This window comes from Ailuropoda melanoleuca, chromosome 6 (assembly GCF_002007445.2).
Source record: "Ailuropoda melanoleuca isolate Jingjing chromosome 6, ASM200744v2, whole genome shotgun sequence".
In the NCBI taxonomy this organism is placed as follows: Eukaryota; Metazoa; Chordata; class Mammalia; order Carnivora; family Ursidae; genus Ailuropoda; species Ailuropoda melanoleuca.
Window position 1 is genome coordinate 110,834,448 of NC_048223.1, and position 17,025 is coordinate 110,851,472.

The 17,025-nt window shown below is 34.5% G+C and overlaps 1 protein-coding gene across 1 annotated transcript in view; it reads left to right on the top strand.

Annotated features, from left to right (window-relative positions):
- The window catches only part of SHOC2 (SHOC2 leucine rich repeat scaffold protein), a 93,895-nt gene extending 88,554 nt beyond the window's left edge, over positions 1-5,341 (top strand). Inside the window, exons 7-9 of the mRNA XM_002913558.4 lie at positions 1,084-1,221; positions 1,549-1,666; positions 3,269-5,341. Coding sequence (XP_002913604.1) covers positions 1,084-1,221; positions 1,549-1,666; positions 3,269-3,477 — 465 coding nt within the window. The 3' untranslated portion in view covers positions 3,478-5,341. The remainder of the gene's footprint in view (positions 1-1,083; positions 1,222-1,548; positions 1,667-3,268) is intronic.
- Positions 5,342-17,025: the final 11,684 nt, after the last annotated feature.

Here is a 17,025-nt window from a genome sequence, read left to right on the forward strand (position 1 = left end):
AGTCAAGGATGAATTCTCCTGCTTCTGAGTCCCTAGAATTTTCATCCTTTTGATGAGAAGGCTTACTAATAGTAAATATATATATATTCCATGTTTTAAAAAATTTAATTTCTTTTTTTTAAATTATTTCATTTAGTAAGGTAAAATAATATGATGGAATGGTTAAAAGCATGAATTTTGAAGCAAGATCTGGGTACAGTTCCACTTTTATCTGTATTTATAGATTTAACTTGACCAAGCTTCAGTTTCCTCAGCTGTGAAATGAAGATGATAGTATTTTCCTCAGAAGGTTGGAGTTAGGATTAAATGTGATAATGCACACAATGCATTTAGTGCCTTGCAAGTAGTAAACTCAGTAAATAACAACTATTGTTTTTTTGGTCTTATTACATATATTTATTTTACTGTAGGTGGTATAACTTTGTGGGAAAAAAGTGGGCATAAAGCATTAACCAGAACCTTATGTAGGTCTTTTCCATTCAGTGCTCTTTGCACCATCCCCATACCCAGTATTGTCTCCCTATGCTCCCCACCGCCGCCGCTGCTGCTGCCGCCACCACCACTGTAATTTCTCTGAGAACAGGGACTATCTTTCTCAACTACTTTTTACCCTCTTCGGTATATTAGAGGATGGCTTGCATTGTAATAAATATACCATAAGTAATAACTGTAGTGTATTGAAATAGGCAGTTTAGAAGTTATTGCCTCCCTAGAAATGACAGTTTGTAAGGGGTTTTGAATAAATAAGTGGTTTCCTATCAGATACACATTTGTAACCACTCAGTATCAAAATACCATTAACTATGAGATTTTTAGTGCAAGTAGTTAATTTTACATTTTTTTGTAATATGGGTAAAATTAAACTTTTGCTTTCATTAGTTTTGACTTAAATCTCTTTTATTTCCAATAACTATGGTGATTTTTTAAAGAATATTAAGTTAAATGTTTTATGTTATGTGAGTGAGCATTACTCTTAGTATTCACCCTTTAGAAAATTAGCAGTTTAATAAATTTTAAGCCACACAATGGTGGTATATAATTCCATTTCATGAGTTACCAAACACTATCAATAATTTCTCTTAGGTTCTAATATTATCAAACAATCTTCTAAAGAAGCTTCCCCATGGTCTTGGAAACCTTAGGAAGTTAAGGGAATTGGATCTAGAGGAGAACAAATTGGAATCCTTGCCAAATGAAATTGCTTATCTTAAGGATTTACAGGTAAAACATTATCCTGGTGATTTTATAGTTGTATGACTGAAGTTTTGGGGGTACATTCCAAACTGCACATTTTTCTTAAGAATTTGATCTAATTCTTTAATTAGAGATTTTTTATTATAGCATCAGGGCTGAGTTTTATGTTTATGTAACCTTTCTGCTTTTCACTTGCTAACAAATGATATACTTTGAAAGTAAAATTTATTGAGTGATTCTTACCTAATCTGATTTACCTATTTATCTTATTAATTTAGTAGATGTATTATTTTAAACGTGTATCAGTAGTAGGAAATATATGTGTAACTATCTTTTATTTTGTTAATCTTTTAGAAATTAGTCTTGACAAACAACCAGTTGACCACCCTTCCCAGAGGCATTGGTCACCTTACCAATCTCACACATCTAGGCCTTGGAGAAAACCTACTCACTCATCTTCCTGAAGAAATTGGTATGAACCATTTGGATGCTTGACTCTGTACTAATTTGCCCTTGTTTATTCAAGCAGTATTTCAGATAAAGAGGACAAATCTGTTTTTTTCACCTGATGTTACCTCAGAGTCAGGAGTCTCTCGTGCGTTCTCTTTTTTTTTTTTTTTTTTTTTTTTTTAAGTAGAGCACCAAGTAGTTGCTGGTTGGATGGTTGGTTTTGGTTAGGTTTCCTCTTGGGGTGTTAGAGAGTTAATACTGCATTTGAGAATATTTTAGCCTACTTCTATTTCCAATACATTTAACCTTATTTTAGCAGAGTTATTTTATATTTCTTCCATTTAAAAACTACACAAGCTTGAATTAAACTAGTAATGTCTTATGCCCAAAGAACATTTCTTCAGAGGTTTTAGGATTAATTTTAATATTTGATTAAATTAATATTTGACAGTACTTTGAAATTTTCTAATTATTTTCATACCTGTTATTTCATATAATCAACATGATTACCTTGAATTTTAGGCAGTACAAGTTGTAACCCCATTGTACAAAGAGAATTGATCAATTGAGATCACACTGTAGTTCTAAATTAGTAATTCCATGTATTATGTTCTTCCATCTATACCATGCTGTTTCAGAAGCCCTTTAGATTAGTGGTTAAGAATGGGTTTGGAGTTACAATATAAATTATACTTTAATTTTAAAAAATGGTTTTGGGGTAAAATAGATAATTCAAAATCTGGCCATGTTGCTTATTGGCTTTATGGCTTTGGATAAGGTATGGAAACTCCCTAAGCTTCAAGTTTTGTACTTGTGTAAAGTAAGGATAATAATAGTAACTTCTTCTCATAGTTAAAATCTTAAATGTAAAAATCGATTACCTAGTAGCCATTATTTTCATTAGTCTTCTGCATACCAATATCAAATATTAAATTTTGAAGTTCAAAAATTACAAAACATGGGAGGCATCTTCATTTCCAGTATGTTTATTCATCTGGCCTCATGTGATTGCAGGAGACATTTGCCTAGAAAGTGTGAATATCCTGAGACAGTTTTAGATTATTCTTTTTAAGATTATTACATAAGTTGATTTTTGGCTTATTGCCAAATATGTGATAACTCTCTTAGTGAAATACTTAATATCAAGTAACAAAAACCTTTCCACATGAAAAATTTATTTAATAAAAGAGATAATCACATTGTTTATAACAATAAAAAGATTATAGGCACAGATTTACAATAAACTTACCTCTGGAGTTTCAAAAAGAATACATACCAATGCCAAGCTGTTCCAAACAGAATCTTTGGAGATGTAGCATGTGCATTTAAAAAAATACTTTCCAAACTTGAAAACTGACCATAAAGGAAGAAATTCCAATTTAATTGGTATGGAGCATGACGTGGACATCAGCGTTCTTTAGTCTTTAGATCAGCCCCACTTATGCAGTAAGGTTGAAGATCCATGGTTGTAGAGTTTTAAAACTAGGAGAAGAGAGTAAGAAGAAAGGTGTATTCAGTATATATGATGCCAAGGATAGCATCATGCCCAATTGAACTTCTAAAATAGTAACTAATTTTTTAAAAAAATAGTAATTGATTTGATTTTTTTTTTTTTCTTAAACAGGTACACTGGAGAACCTAGAAGAACTGTATTTGAATGACAACCCCAATCTACATAGCCTTCCCTTTGAGCTGGCTCTTTGCAGCAAGCTTTCAATCATGAGTATTGAGAACTGTCCACTCAGTCACCTTCCGCCTCAGATTGTTGCTGGGGGTCCTTCTTTTATCATTCAGTTCCTAAAGATGCAGGGTCCGTATCGTGCCATGGTCTGATACAAATCTGCTGGTCCCACACACTGTTCAAAAATAGACTGCCATTAATGTTTCATATCTATATCTGTATCTATTTATGTAGATATTGATATATTTGGCAGATTTATAAAGACTGCATTATGTGTTTCTGCTAATAGAGGAATCATAGCCATTTAGATTTTTTTTTAATTCTGTACAAAAGGCTTATATAAGTTTTCTTTGCTGAACTTGATGGATGTTTTTCTGTTGTGTAATATGATATGCCAGTTTGCTAAAAACATTTGCCAACAAATTATGAAGTTATTAAATTTAAGGGCCGGAGGCAGTATAGTTAGATATACTTTCTCTTAGCAAAAATAATGGACAATTTTGTTGCAACTTTTTATATACATTTTCCCCTTACCAATTGTCAGATCATTGTAGTATTATAGGCCCTAAAGGTAGAATTTTTCTTTAACTTATTTTGAAATTTGAGATTTAAATTTTATATATTGTTTACAGTCAGAGTAAATCACTGGATTTTTTTGGGGGGGGTTTGATTTGCTCTGTTTTAATCAGTGAAGTCTACTTTATATCATACTCTGCTAAAGAATTTGCATCAGCTGGTTTAAATATTAAAAGATATTTGCTTGTTGAAACAACTGGCAAGTGAAAAGATACAGTCAGAAAGTCTAGAATTCTTTTAATTGTGTTTCTCTGATCAATTGTAAAGCAAAATATCTGAAGTGAGTCTTTAGGTTGGGGGGAGGGTATTGAGACCTTTTCTAGTATAAATACCTTTTCTTAAGTTTGGGGGAACAGAAACTTGTAGTATGGAAGAGTTTTCACTCCTGAAAGTTGCAGAATGACAAAAACTAAAAATAATTTGGCAAAAAAAAAAAAAAAGATATACACATAAACACACACATTCTATATATGTATATACAATGCTATATAGATATGTATTTATTATATCATAAACTACAATAGGTAACTTTAAGGATTTCTCCCTAGCCTTGTACAATGAAATGAATGTTTTTCTTTGAACACTGCAATATATGTATGTTTCAAGGTTATTTAACAGTGTACTATGGTTTTATATCTTGACTTGCCTTGTGCATCTTTCAGTTCTGGAATATCTGCGTCTAAGCACAATATCTTCACACTGTGCTATATTGCTGCTGAACTAAATGCACTTTCCCCACATGTGGGGCACTGGCTTCAAACAATTCAGTTCAGTACCATTGATTTTAATCTCATCTTTCCTTTCTTGGTAGCTGTTAATACAATTATGGAAAAGAGGCACATTGTATAGAAGCCATTGATAATTCAGTGGAAGTTCTGTAAGATGTGCATGTGCTATTTGATATGTTTTCTTTTGCTTTACTGCTTTGAAGGCTAGCAGTAAGTGTGTGCCCCTCAGAGAGTAATCTTACTTTTGGTGGTGTCATTCTGAGTCATTTTAATTATTGAGGAGACAGAGCAAGTGCATTCTAGATATCATCCTAAAAACCACTTACCATATAATGAATATTATGTATAATTAAGTATTGCTGCTTGGTTTTCTTCCCCCCCCCCATTTAGATGGGCATTGTGTTTTAAATAAAACCATTTTTGAATTGAAGCTCTATTGAAATAGAAATTTAGAGTGTTTTGCTTTTTCTGGCACAATCAGGACTAAGTTTGAGGTCGAATCTATATTCATAATTGTCAATTTTTTAAGGAGCAAGTAAGAAATGGAAGGCAGGTGAAGATATAAAACCCTAGAATGCTTAAATGTGCTGTAAAACTATTGTAGATGTCACTGGATTTTACCAAGTAATATCCTTTCTTCTTTTTTTCCATCTACTGTGGCTTTTCAGTTAAAATTTTGTTTATAAAAGGAATTTGTTTATTACAGCTCTATATACCTATGTGTATGTGTGGTTTTTTTAAAAATACCATATCCACGTGTGTGTATATATAAAAATGATGGAACTTGAACTTTCAAGGCAGTAACCTAAATTTTTTTTTTGAGAAAAAAAGTTTTTGTTTCCTAAAAATGAAAATAGATTTGGTTTTGGAAACATTTTGTTTCCCCTACCTTCATTTATGTTAGTCTACAACAGAAATGCAGAAGGATCACACTCTTACATGTACAAGTAATGTTACAGGCAAACCATACATAGCTGAGGACTATAAAATTTTTTTAACACCTACAAAACATATGTCCTTTTTATGGCTGCCACCTTGTAAGAGCCCATGAATTTCATTACTTCTAACAAGAAACTAAAATGGACTCTAATTGGGATATCCTTGTGAAATCAAGATATTTAATATTTAAATACTTTGAATAAATTAAGGGATATTGTTCAGTGACTATGAGTTAATAATTTTCCTGAAACTACAGTGGGACTAGTTGGCATATCCAAACATTTTCCTTTCTTTTGAAGAATTTAGGTTTAGTCACTCCATAAGGCTCAATAAATTTAAAAAAAAAATGTTATAGAATGTTCCATTGGAAAAACATTGCTCTAGACTTTGCTTTTTGTTAATATATAGTAGCAAAACAGCAGTGGCAATGTTAAACAGTCCTTTTGTGGTAGTGTAGTACTTCTTAAATCCCATAGGATTATTTCATACTGGAAGAAGGGGGAGATGCTAAGTAATTTCTGGACTTGATGGATACACATGAAAACAAGATAGAAACTCTTGAAGGAGAAAGTACACATTAGACATTTATTTGTTCTTATATTAAAAGGTGGGTAATAAATTTGAATGAGTTCTAAAAATGTAATTGCATATTTCTGTTTTTTCTCATTGTAAAGCCTGAGTCATTTAAAATGGATAAATGGTTATACATCACAGTTTATTTAGTCTTTCTGTGATAACTTTTATTACAACTTTTGCTTTTCATATCAGTTATTGCTAGGCCATGCATATTAAGTGCAAATTTCAGATCACAAAATTTGTAATTATTCATCAGCAAGAATGGGTTGTGGTTAAAGTCTATAAAATGGGACACTTTGAAATGGAAAGGAGCACTAACAGTCATTATGTTGGTCCAAACAGCCATATATCAGAACTGCCTCTGGAAAACAAAGGTTATATGGTTACTCTTGCATGATTAAAATTAGATGGAAACAAATAGGCACAGTTTATAAATAAGCAGGGGAATAAATTCCTGAAATTTTTCAAATTTAACTAAAATTTAGAACAACTTCTAGAGAGAGAGTATACCAAATATCTTTGCTGAAACTTTTCTCTTGCTCTATTCTTTTGGTTAGTTTAGCCTTTAAGAGCCAGTTTGGGCAATTGGAAGACATGTGGCCATGTTTGGTTGATTTTCACATCTCTGAGAATTTGAATATGTAAGCATTGTGATGTTGATTTGGTATATGAGAGGATATCTTGAGTGTTGTTATATTAAAAAAAGTATTAAGATGATGTTTTGTAAAATAGGTACCAGTACTTTGTTATTGACTAGAATGCCTTCTTAACCTGATAACACTAATTCTACAGAAACGATTGTGGGTTTGTTTGTTTTTTGAGAGAGAGTGTGAGAGCTAGTGGGGTGGGGGTGGGACAGAGGGAGAAAGAATTGAGAAAGAATCTCAATCCTGCTCCATGCCCCAGTGCAGAGTCCGACCTAGGGCACGATCTTATCAACCTCAGATCTTGACCTAAACCAAGATCAAGATTTGGATGCTTAACTGACTGAGCCAGCAGGCACCCCTGTGCAATTTATTTTTAACTTTGAAATGTAAGTTAAAATATAAATATGTTTTTTAGGAGATTTTTTTAACTCTTAAAACTGAAGTTTGGGTCATCATTACCCTTAAAAAGACTTTGTACCCTTGTTAACTATCCTGCTGACATACACATTCTAGATATAAACTGTTTTGAATGTAAATATTTGTGAATGATCAGGACTTGAGCTGGATAGTACTTTATGGTTTTTTAGATTGGGGACTTTTAAAGTTTGATAGGAAGGTGAATGTCCATATTATTAGTGTCGGGACCTTGAAGAGTAGTATGGGCAGGGCTGTCACGTGCAGGTTTTGCAGGTTGTGCAGTGTGCAGCAATGCTACATGTTGGGGGACGTATTCACATCATAGATTTGTATATTATGAGAGTTTTTCAGCAGATGGCAGTAAAGTGCTTTGTTCTAACAATCAGTATATTATGTCAAATTTCTGACAGATGGAAGTAAAGAATCTTGAGGAAGGAGCATTTTTTTCTTCCTCATTTGCACAATAATACTAAGTGGGATTCAGTCTTTGTGCAGATTATTAGAGCTCTATCCTAACAATCCTAATAATAATTGAATGATATTTAAATGACATTATAAGCATTTTATATGTCCTAGGTACTAATAAAAATGCTCTTGGAAAATCTAAGAGGGGCTTTATCAATGACCATTATTAATTAGATTTCATGTTATTAAGTTACCTTTTATCATTTCTGATATTATTTATATGGAGAATTTAATCTTCCACCGGTCTAGTCAGGCTTAATATATACAAATACATTTGCTTCAGTTGTCTATACCATTTTCTTTAAATAATTTTGTAGAAATTATTATTCAGTAAATCTGTCTAGCTAGCTAGCACTTAAAACCTGGTGCCCATTAATTAGTAAAGGGAATGTTATGTATGGCTCAAATCTTTTTTTGTTTTAATATTTGTCTTTAATAGAAAAGTATACTAATAATTTTTCCTTGTTTAGTGTTTTACTTCTCACTTCAGAACTCATTTTTAACAGAGTTCGTCATGTTTTCTTGTAATTGCTAAATAAGAATGTAACAAATGTTTTGTATGATGAATAGATGAATAGTGTCCTTTGATTATATTTTAACCTGCATGTCAGAACTTGTTTTTAATTAGGTACATGATAATTTGCACAGTACAGAGTTTATAAGGTATAGAACAACACAGTTACAAGATAGAACACTGCAAAAATGATAGTATCTGAAAACAATATTTAACAGTTTTGAATTTTCTCCTAGTAGAGCTCAGGCTTCCACTGATGTTTAACAGGGCTTATGCTGTGGTGAATACTTAGCTATTCTGAATTATGATTCAAGGTCAGACGGTATAAAACAGCAGTCAGAAAATGTACTTTTCGCCTGAATTATATTGTTGATTATTTTGACCACATAAAAATTATCTTCGTTTTTAAATCAGTCACTCTGTATTAAGGTATTCAATATAAATAATGTATTTATAAATGTTTCCAGTTGAATCTTTTAAAAAATTTCCGATGCTTCATGTAACTGAAACTGGAACTTGAAATCAATCTTTGCAGTGTCATCGAACCACCAAAATGTGGAACTGAGAGAAGTGACTCTTCACTACCATTTAATCCTCTGGAAAACTGGAAAACAGCAAACGGCATCCATAGGTATACAAAAATAGGTGCACAAAAAAATGCAGCAAACCATTTTATGTGGTCAAGAGTTAACTTCAGTAAACTTATTTACATTGTTTACTATTTATTAAAACCACAAACTGTATGGGTGTTTTTTTTTTCTGTTTTGGTTTTTCTGTTAGAATATATAATGAATATATTATGGAGACATTGAATTATTAGAGGTAATTCCCTCATTCTCTGAGCCTTCCTGAGAAAATACTTTTTGTTTTGTAAGCTCTCGTAAGAAAGTCTGCTCTACCATTTAGGATGTCTTAGTAACTAAAGGTGAAAATTCAGCACAAGATTCCTAGAAAAAGTTGGGATATCAGCTAACAAAGAACATTATTTAAATTGTTTTTAAATGTTTCATGAGAACAAAATCCGTAAGGGTAAAGGAGACCTTACCCAGTGAGAACTGTCTAATTGGCTGAAGAAAAGTTACCAGGGAAAGTCACAAATATTAGTCCTATGCACAATGTGATTATATTTCCTCTTAACATTCTTGGATATGTATTTCAAAGAAACACTCTGGCTACTTTGAGAAGAGTGGGTGAAGGGAATAAAAACTAGAGGCCAAGCGTCCATATAGGAGGCTGTTAGAGTAATCCAGGTAAGAGAGAACAATGACTTTGGGATTGTAGTTGTGGGGATGGAAAAAATAAAAAATAAGCATTTAAGGGAATCTTAGGAAGGCATATTAGTAAGGCTTCATGATTGATTTGAAATTGATTTGAAAAAGTTAACTCACTTTTTCAAATCAATCAAAGGTGACTCCTAGGATTGTGGCCTTAAGCATCTGGATATATTTCCTAACCGTGGAACTCTGCAGGAGGACCAGGTTCTTTTAGTTTGTTTGGGTTTAGGGAGAGGATGTGTTCTACTACCTGTGGGACCTCAAATGGAGATGTCAAGTAAACATTTGGATAATTAAGTCTGGAATTTATTAGACCTGGAAACGGAAGATCTAGCATAATAGATGTTAATCGAAACAAGAATTTCCTAGGGAGCACATGTTGAATGGCAAGAGGATGGAATCCTGGTGAACAACATTTAGCTTTTGCATAGATAGGGGGTGCCTGGGTGGCTCAGTTGGTTAAGCATCTGGCTCTTGAGTTTGGCTCAGGTCATGATCCCAGGGTTGTGAGGTCAAGCGCCATGTCTGGCTCTGAGCGTGGAGTCTGCTTGAGATTCTCTCCCTCTGCCCCTCCCCCCTGCTCACTCGCACTGTCTCTTTCAAAATAACAATATAAACGATTGAAATAGCTGTAGTAGAATTGGAAAGGAAACAAGGGATATGGTCTTTAGGAAATAGCCAATTTCATTCAGAGTTCACTTTTTCTGACTTATCAGTGTATTCTTCAGTATCATTTTAATTTCCATACCAATTTTTCTAGGACTCTGCACTGTCCAAAACCATTGCTATTAGCCACATGTGACTTTAATTTTAGATTAATTAAAATTGAATAAAGATTTAACTTTAATTCTTTTGTCACACTAGTCACATATGAAGTTCTCAATAACCTTAAGTGGCTGCTGACTACTATATTAGTGCAAATACAGAACATGTCTGTCCTCACAGAAAATTCTGTTGGACGGTGATTCTTTTCTATAGCCACTCTTTCTTCACAATTAGTTTTCAGCCCCGAAGCTTATAGCTAGAAGCTTATAGGTAGCTTATACCAATTGCTTGTTCTTGAGATTGGGCCTGTGTACAGTATTCTTTCCCTAAAGAATCAGGTGGAATGTGCCAGATGAGGAATATTGAGGGCAACTCTTCATGGTCTTTCCAATAATCTTAGATGATTGCTTGTATTCTTAATTAAATTTGATTCCCTTAAATCTTATCTCTAGAAATGTCACCTAAAGATTTAACCTGTTTTTCTTCATTTAAAAAATTGTTCTTTTCCATGTTCTAATTACTTAGTCAACCTGTTTATGGTGGATTTTTTTCCTTTTTTGCTATTTAACTCTTTGTAGTTGATCTTCTGGAATAGATTAGACTTTAGATAACTGGCCAAATTTATGCATTTTTTATAAAGATTTTATTTATTTGAGAGAGAGCACCAGCTGGGTGGGGAGGGGCAGAGGGAGAGGGAGAAGCAGGGAGCCCTCGATCCCAGGATCCTGGGATCATGGCCTGAGCCGAAGGCAGACGCTAAACTGAGCCACCCAGTCTGAGCCACATTTTTTTACTCATCTTTGATCAAGACTGGCTTAACCTAGTCTAGCTAAAAAACTAGATTTTCATGGTCTTAAACCTTCTTGCAAAAATCAGGCCCAAGAAGAGAATGTCTATTTGGGAGGGGCACAATTTTATTTTTTTTTATTTTTTATTTTTTTAAATGCTTTTTTTTTTTTTTTTACGATTTTATTTATTTATTTGACAGAGATAGAGACAGCCAGCGAGGGAGGGAACACAAGCAGGGGGAGTGGGAGAGGAAGAAGCAGGCTCATGGCGGAAGAGCCTGACGTGGGGCTCGATCGCAGAACGCCGGGATCACGCCTTGAGCCGAAGGCACACGCTTAACCGCTGTGCCACCCAGGCGCCCCTGGGAGGGGCACAATTTTAAAATGTATACCAAAAGATTCTGACTTGAATACCATTATAAAACATAAAAATACTTAGGTTAAATCTAAGTGATTAGATTATTGGTTCTTTAATGACTTGTGTAGATTAAAGCAATGGAACTGTCATTTATTAATTTTTATTTCAATTTTAGGTAGTTAACATACAGTGCAATATTGGTTTCTGGAGTACAATTCAGTGATTCATCACTTACATACAACACCCCGTGCTCATCATAACACCCATCACTCATCTAGCCCACCCCTGACCCACCTCCCTCCATCAACCCCCAGTTTGTTCTCTGTCATTAAGAAATGTCTCTTATGGCTTGTTTCCCTCTCCTTTTTTTTACCCCTTCCCATATGTTTGCCTGTTTCCTTTATTAAATTTCACATGTGAGTGAGATCATAAGGGATTTATAACTTATTTCACTTACATAATACTCTAGCTTCAAGTCGTTGCAAATGGCAAGATTTCAATTTTTGATGGCTGAGTAATATTCCATTATATATATCCATTTATCGGTTGATGGACATTTGGGCTCTCTTCATAGTTTGGCTATTGTTGATAATGCTGCTATAAATATCGGGGTGCATGTATCCCTTCGAATCTGTATTTTTTTGTATACTTTGGACTAATACCTAGTAGTGCAATTGCTTGATCACAGGGTAGTTCTATTTTTAACTTTTTGAGGACCCTCCATACTGTTTTCCAGAGTGGCTGTACCACTTTGCATTCTCACAAACAGAGCAATGAATCTGTCAACTCTTAAACCATTGTTTTTAACTGAGATTTTAAAAAACTGGTAATAATTTCTCCTTTAGATTATAAGTGCAACAGTGCCTAGTGAGGGAGTGTATTTATATAAATATTACCTTCAAAATTAGGCATTGTGAATGTCCAAATCTTTTAAAATATTTCACTTTATTGAATATATGGTTACAAAAATTTTCTTCCTTTGGTAAGAATCTGAATGCTTGGATTTTTTTTTTATTGCTAACTTTGAAAATTAGAAAACCTAATTTTAATGTAATTTGTTTATTAGGGAGGGAGTTTTAATGCTCACTGTTTAAGCATTTGAGAGGCCATATTATGATAGAAGTAGCACTCAGAATGCCTGGAGTTAGCCTTTTAATTTCTAAAGTGTGAAGATACATGCCATATGTTTATGTGAGTACATCTATATGAATATGAAAGAGTAAAAGCATAATGATGAAAACATAAATGAAGTCAACTTTGTTTTAACTTGGGTGGCCATCTTTGTTTGGAGGGCCATGTTTTGCTGAATTTTACTTACTAAAGATTCCATGCATTTTAACTAGCACATTTCCTGGTGCAAAACAATGTTTATATCTTGTCAAACACACAGAAATTTTCACGATTGAGGAGGTCACAATGTAATAGATTTCACACCTACTTTGAGTAACCTACTTTAAAAAATTAGGAATCGCTGATTTCATTCAGTTTTTCTAACCTCCAAAGCACCTCACATTACTGCTTAATAAAGGCATCCTGAGGCAAGTGAGAGCATTGATTTCCATTTTAAAAGTACCAATAGACTTTGGTTTATAGAGAATAAAATATTAACATGAAGCTATGGATAATCCTGGGTTTGGAATGATTACCGTTTTCTTCTAAAATGTTTGGTGACTTACATTTTCCTTCTGTGAACATCAGCATAGATACAAGAAATCTACACATTTTAGCCTTTGATGTCAATTTCAAAAGAACACTGTACAGTCAAGAATTCTCTAAACCCTAATTTATTCAGATTGCAGATGAAAACTAAAAGCAAAATTTTTCTAGTTTTCCACTTTCACACAGTAATAACTTATTGTTACTTTCCTCAGGGCGTAATTAGTCTTAACACATTCATTTAGTGTTATTGTAGGTGATATATCTGTGTATTAGGGTTTATTTTTTCATTTTACATACGTACACCCATGCACACTCTTCATGGAGATTACATTTCTCCCACTTTTTTTTAAAGCACATTTAAATACCTGTAGTAAATACCAACTTTAAAAATATATATGATCCTAAAATATACAGGACGCCTGGGTGGCTCAGTCAGTTAAGCATCTGCCTTTGGCTCAGGTCACGATCCCGGGTCCTGGGATCGAGTCCCACATTGGGCTTCTTGCTCAGGGGGAGCCTGCTTCTCCCTCTGTCTGCTGTTCCCCCTGCTTGTGTTTGCTCTCTCTTATGCTCTCTCTCTCTCTCTCTCTCTGACAGATAAATAAAATCTTTAAAGAAAAATAACATGCACAAACTTTAGAACAAGTTCTAGTTTTCACAAGAGTTTTCTTGTACCTAAGTGCTTTGGCCGTTATTATATAACTTTTCTCCACAATATACTATTACTTGCCCAAGACTGCATTTTAAAATAATTTGGATTACTAGAATTCCACTTAGGATTGTTAAGGTATTTTGAACCTTTAAAAACTTGACATGACAACCTTGGTAATCATTTTTTCCACTTAATTGGTTTTGGTTATAACTGTTGTTTTTTTAAAGGATCATTTGTATATTAAGTAATTTCGTTTTTCCCTTGCTGTTCCTTTGACTTTCATGTAAAGCCAACTTCATTATCTTTATATTCAAGATGAGGGAATAGCCAGGGTAACTGAATGAGTTATACACTGATGCAGTATAATATGTCAACACTGAGATTAGAGCCTGAGTCTTCTGACTCCTTAGTATTCCTATTCAATGTGACCTCCCCATCTGAATCACATCATGTATACTGCCATGGGTGAAATCGGCTAAGTAGGTGAAAGCCAAATCAAACAACCCCTTTCCTCCATTAATAATCTACTAATTTCAAAAACCATATATTCTAACAATCATACATTTGAGTAATTTAGATTGAGTTCCACACTTCTCTCCTTTGCATCCTTTTAAACCAAAATGCAAGGTATAAAACTACAAGCAAAGTGCTTGACTTAAGTGTGCAATGTATAATTTATATTCTTAACTGCTACTATTTTTGTGGGGGTGGGTAATTTTTCATGTTGATTATAGGTGAAATATTTGCTAATAAAATTTTTGTTTTGGATAAAGTGAAGGATCAATGACTTTAGATTTGGGGGTTCAAAGAAATTACACGGACTATCCCTGTCTTTCAGGTAGAATAGGACATTTTAAGATAAAATAATCAAATGCAAAGACTTGTTAAGTCAACTAGCTAATAAGTAGTACAATGGTACTGGGGACTACCTTCCTTACTAGTTCAGTGTTGTTTTGACTTTATCATGTTGATTTTGTAATATTTTGTGCTTCACTGCGAATGCATTTTCTTTTCTAAAGGCTCAGCTTTGGGAGAGAGATGTTTGGGGCTGTTTGAGTAGTAATTTAAAAAGGGGGCCTCCTGGCTAGCCATCCTGATCAGTTTACATGAATCCAAGGGAGCAATGGAGTGACATCTTGCAACCAGATTGCATTTACTTCCAAGACCATAGAAAACAGGTGGCCTATAAGGTATAAATCCAAATTAAAGTTATCATAATTGCCTTTTGAGACATGGCTGATAGAGAATTCTGCATTCAAGTTCATTTGTTTTTTATATCCAAAACTTGAGTATGAAGAAATGGTGTATATTCTTTTGGCAAATATTTGAGCACTCAGTAACATGCCAGGCACCTGTCTAAGTGTAGGATATATTAGTGAACGAAGCAGACCATAGTAAATGAAATTTACATTTTAGCTAGGCAAGGCCAATGGTAAGCAGTAAGTAAATTCTGTAGTCTATTCAAGGTTGATAAATGTTATTAAAAAGCAAAAACTTCCAGTTTCTGGTCCAGCATGTAAAGAGCTTGGAAGTTGTCACTCCGTCCTAACAATAAAGGCAGCTAAAAAACTGAAAATCAAACAATTCTTAGATTTATAGGAGAATTGAGGTCACAGGGCAATTGGCGCTCCTCAAATTGGAGAAGTGGGTGGATACGGCGAATCACAATTACCAGAGCAGATACCCAGAGCAGATACAGATAAGCATAAATCTTTTTGGAAACCAGTGTTGGGCTAGGAAAACCTAACTGTAATGCATGAGTTGCTGATGGCTCTGTGTGGACAAGTCTGAGAGTTAAAAAATCCGAGCAACCCAGTCTAAAGGGGGCCTCCACACTTCTATTTAGAGTTTTTACCTCCAGAAGCCCTCGCAGGTTTTTAACAGAGAAGATTGGAGAATAATTTCCTCATCCTTTCAGCATGGAGAGGGGAAAGGGAGCCATTTTGAAATACACTGAGAGCATTTCTGTTCTTAACAAGCCCTGCCCTTCAGAGAAATTTTACCAGAGACTAACCTGCTGAGGTTTCATCAGAGCCTAACTGACCTGGGAGAAGAGAAACACCCAACTATAGGCTTCTCTAGCTTTTCATGTGGGGGAATAGAAATATCCAAGTGTAGCCTTCCACTGAAATGGTGGGGGAGGAGATGACTAAGAAGTATTTATTTCCTCATCACAGCGCAGGAGCACAGGTTCACTAAAAGACCTATTCAGGACTATGGAACACTTTCCTTCCCCCAACATCTTAGCACCACATCACCAAGACCTATTTGCATCAGTTCCTTTTACCCAATACACCGTGTTTGGCTTTCAACAAAAGGTTGCTAGACATATTAAAAGAAAAAAAATATATTTTGAAGAGACAGAGCCAACATCGGAACCAGACTCAGATATCACAGGGGTTTTTGAACTGTCAGACCAGGAATTTAAAATAACTGATTAATATGCTAAGGGCTCAAATGGAAAAAGTGGACAACATGCAGAAAAGGAGTGATATAAGCAGAGAGATGGAAATTCTAAGAATGAATTTAACAATGCTAGAAGTAAAAACACAGTAATAAAAATGTAGAATGCCTTTGATGGGCTCATTAGCAGATGACACACTTGAAGAAGGAATCAGTGAGCTTCAAGGTTAGTAGAAACTATCCAAATGAAATATGAGAAAAACTACAAGAAGTATCCAAGGACTATGAGGCAGCTACAAAAGGTATACATGTGATGGGGATACTAGAAGGAGAAGAACAATACTTGAGCAATAATGATGGAGAATTTCCCAAATTTAATGTCAGACACCAAACTATAGATCGAGGGAGCTCAGAGAACATCAAGCAGAATAAATGCACTCAAATCTATACAAGCATATCATACTCAAATGACAGAAAAGTCAAAGATTTAAAAAATCTTGAAGGAAACCAGAAGGTAAAAACATCTTACCCATGGAGGAGCAAGAAGAATTACATCAGACTTATTTTTGAAACCATGCAAGAAGAGAGTGAAGTAAGTCTTGGAGGGGGAGTCCCCACCAACCTAGAGTTCTGTACCTTGTGAAATTATTCTTCCAAAGGAGAACTACCTTGTCACATTAAAATTTAGGGAATTTGTCACCAGTAAACCTGCTTTACCTGAATTGCTTAAAGAAGTTCTTGAGAGAGAAGGGAAATGATATAGGTCAGAAAGAACATTAAAGAATTAATGAAGGCATGGGGCGCCTGGGTGGCTCAGTCGTTAANGGGGCTCGATCCCATAACGCCGGGATCACGCCCTGAGCCGAAGGCAGACGCTCAACCGCAGTGCCACCCAGGTGCCCCTCTTTATTGATTTTCTGCTTAGGTGATCTATCTATT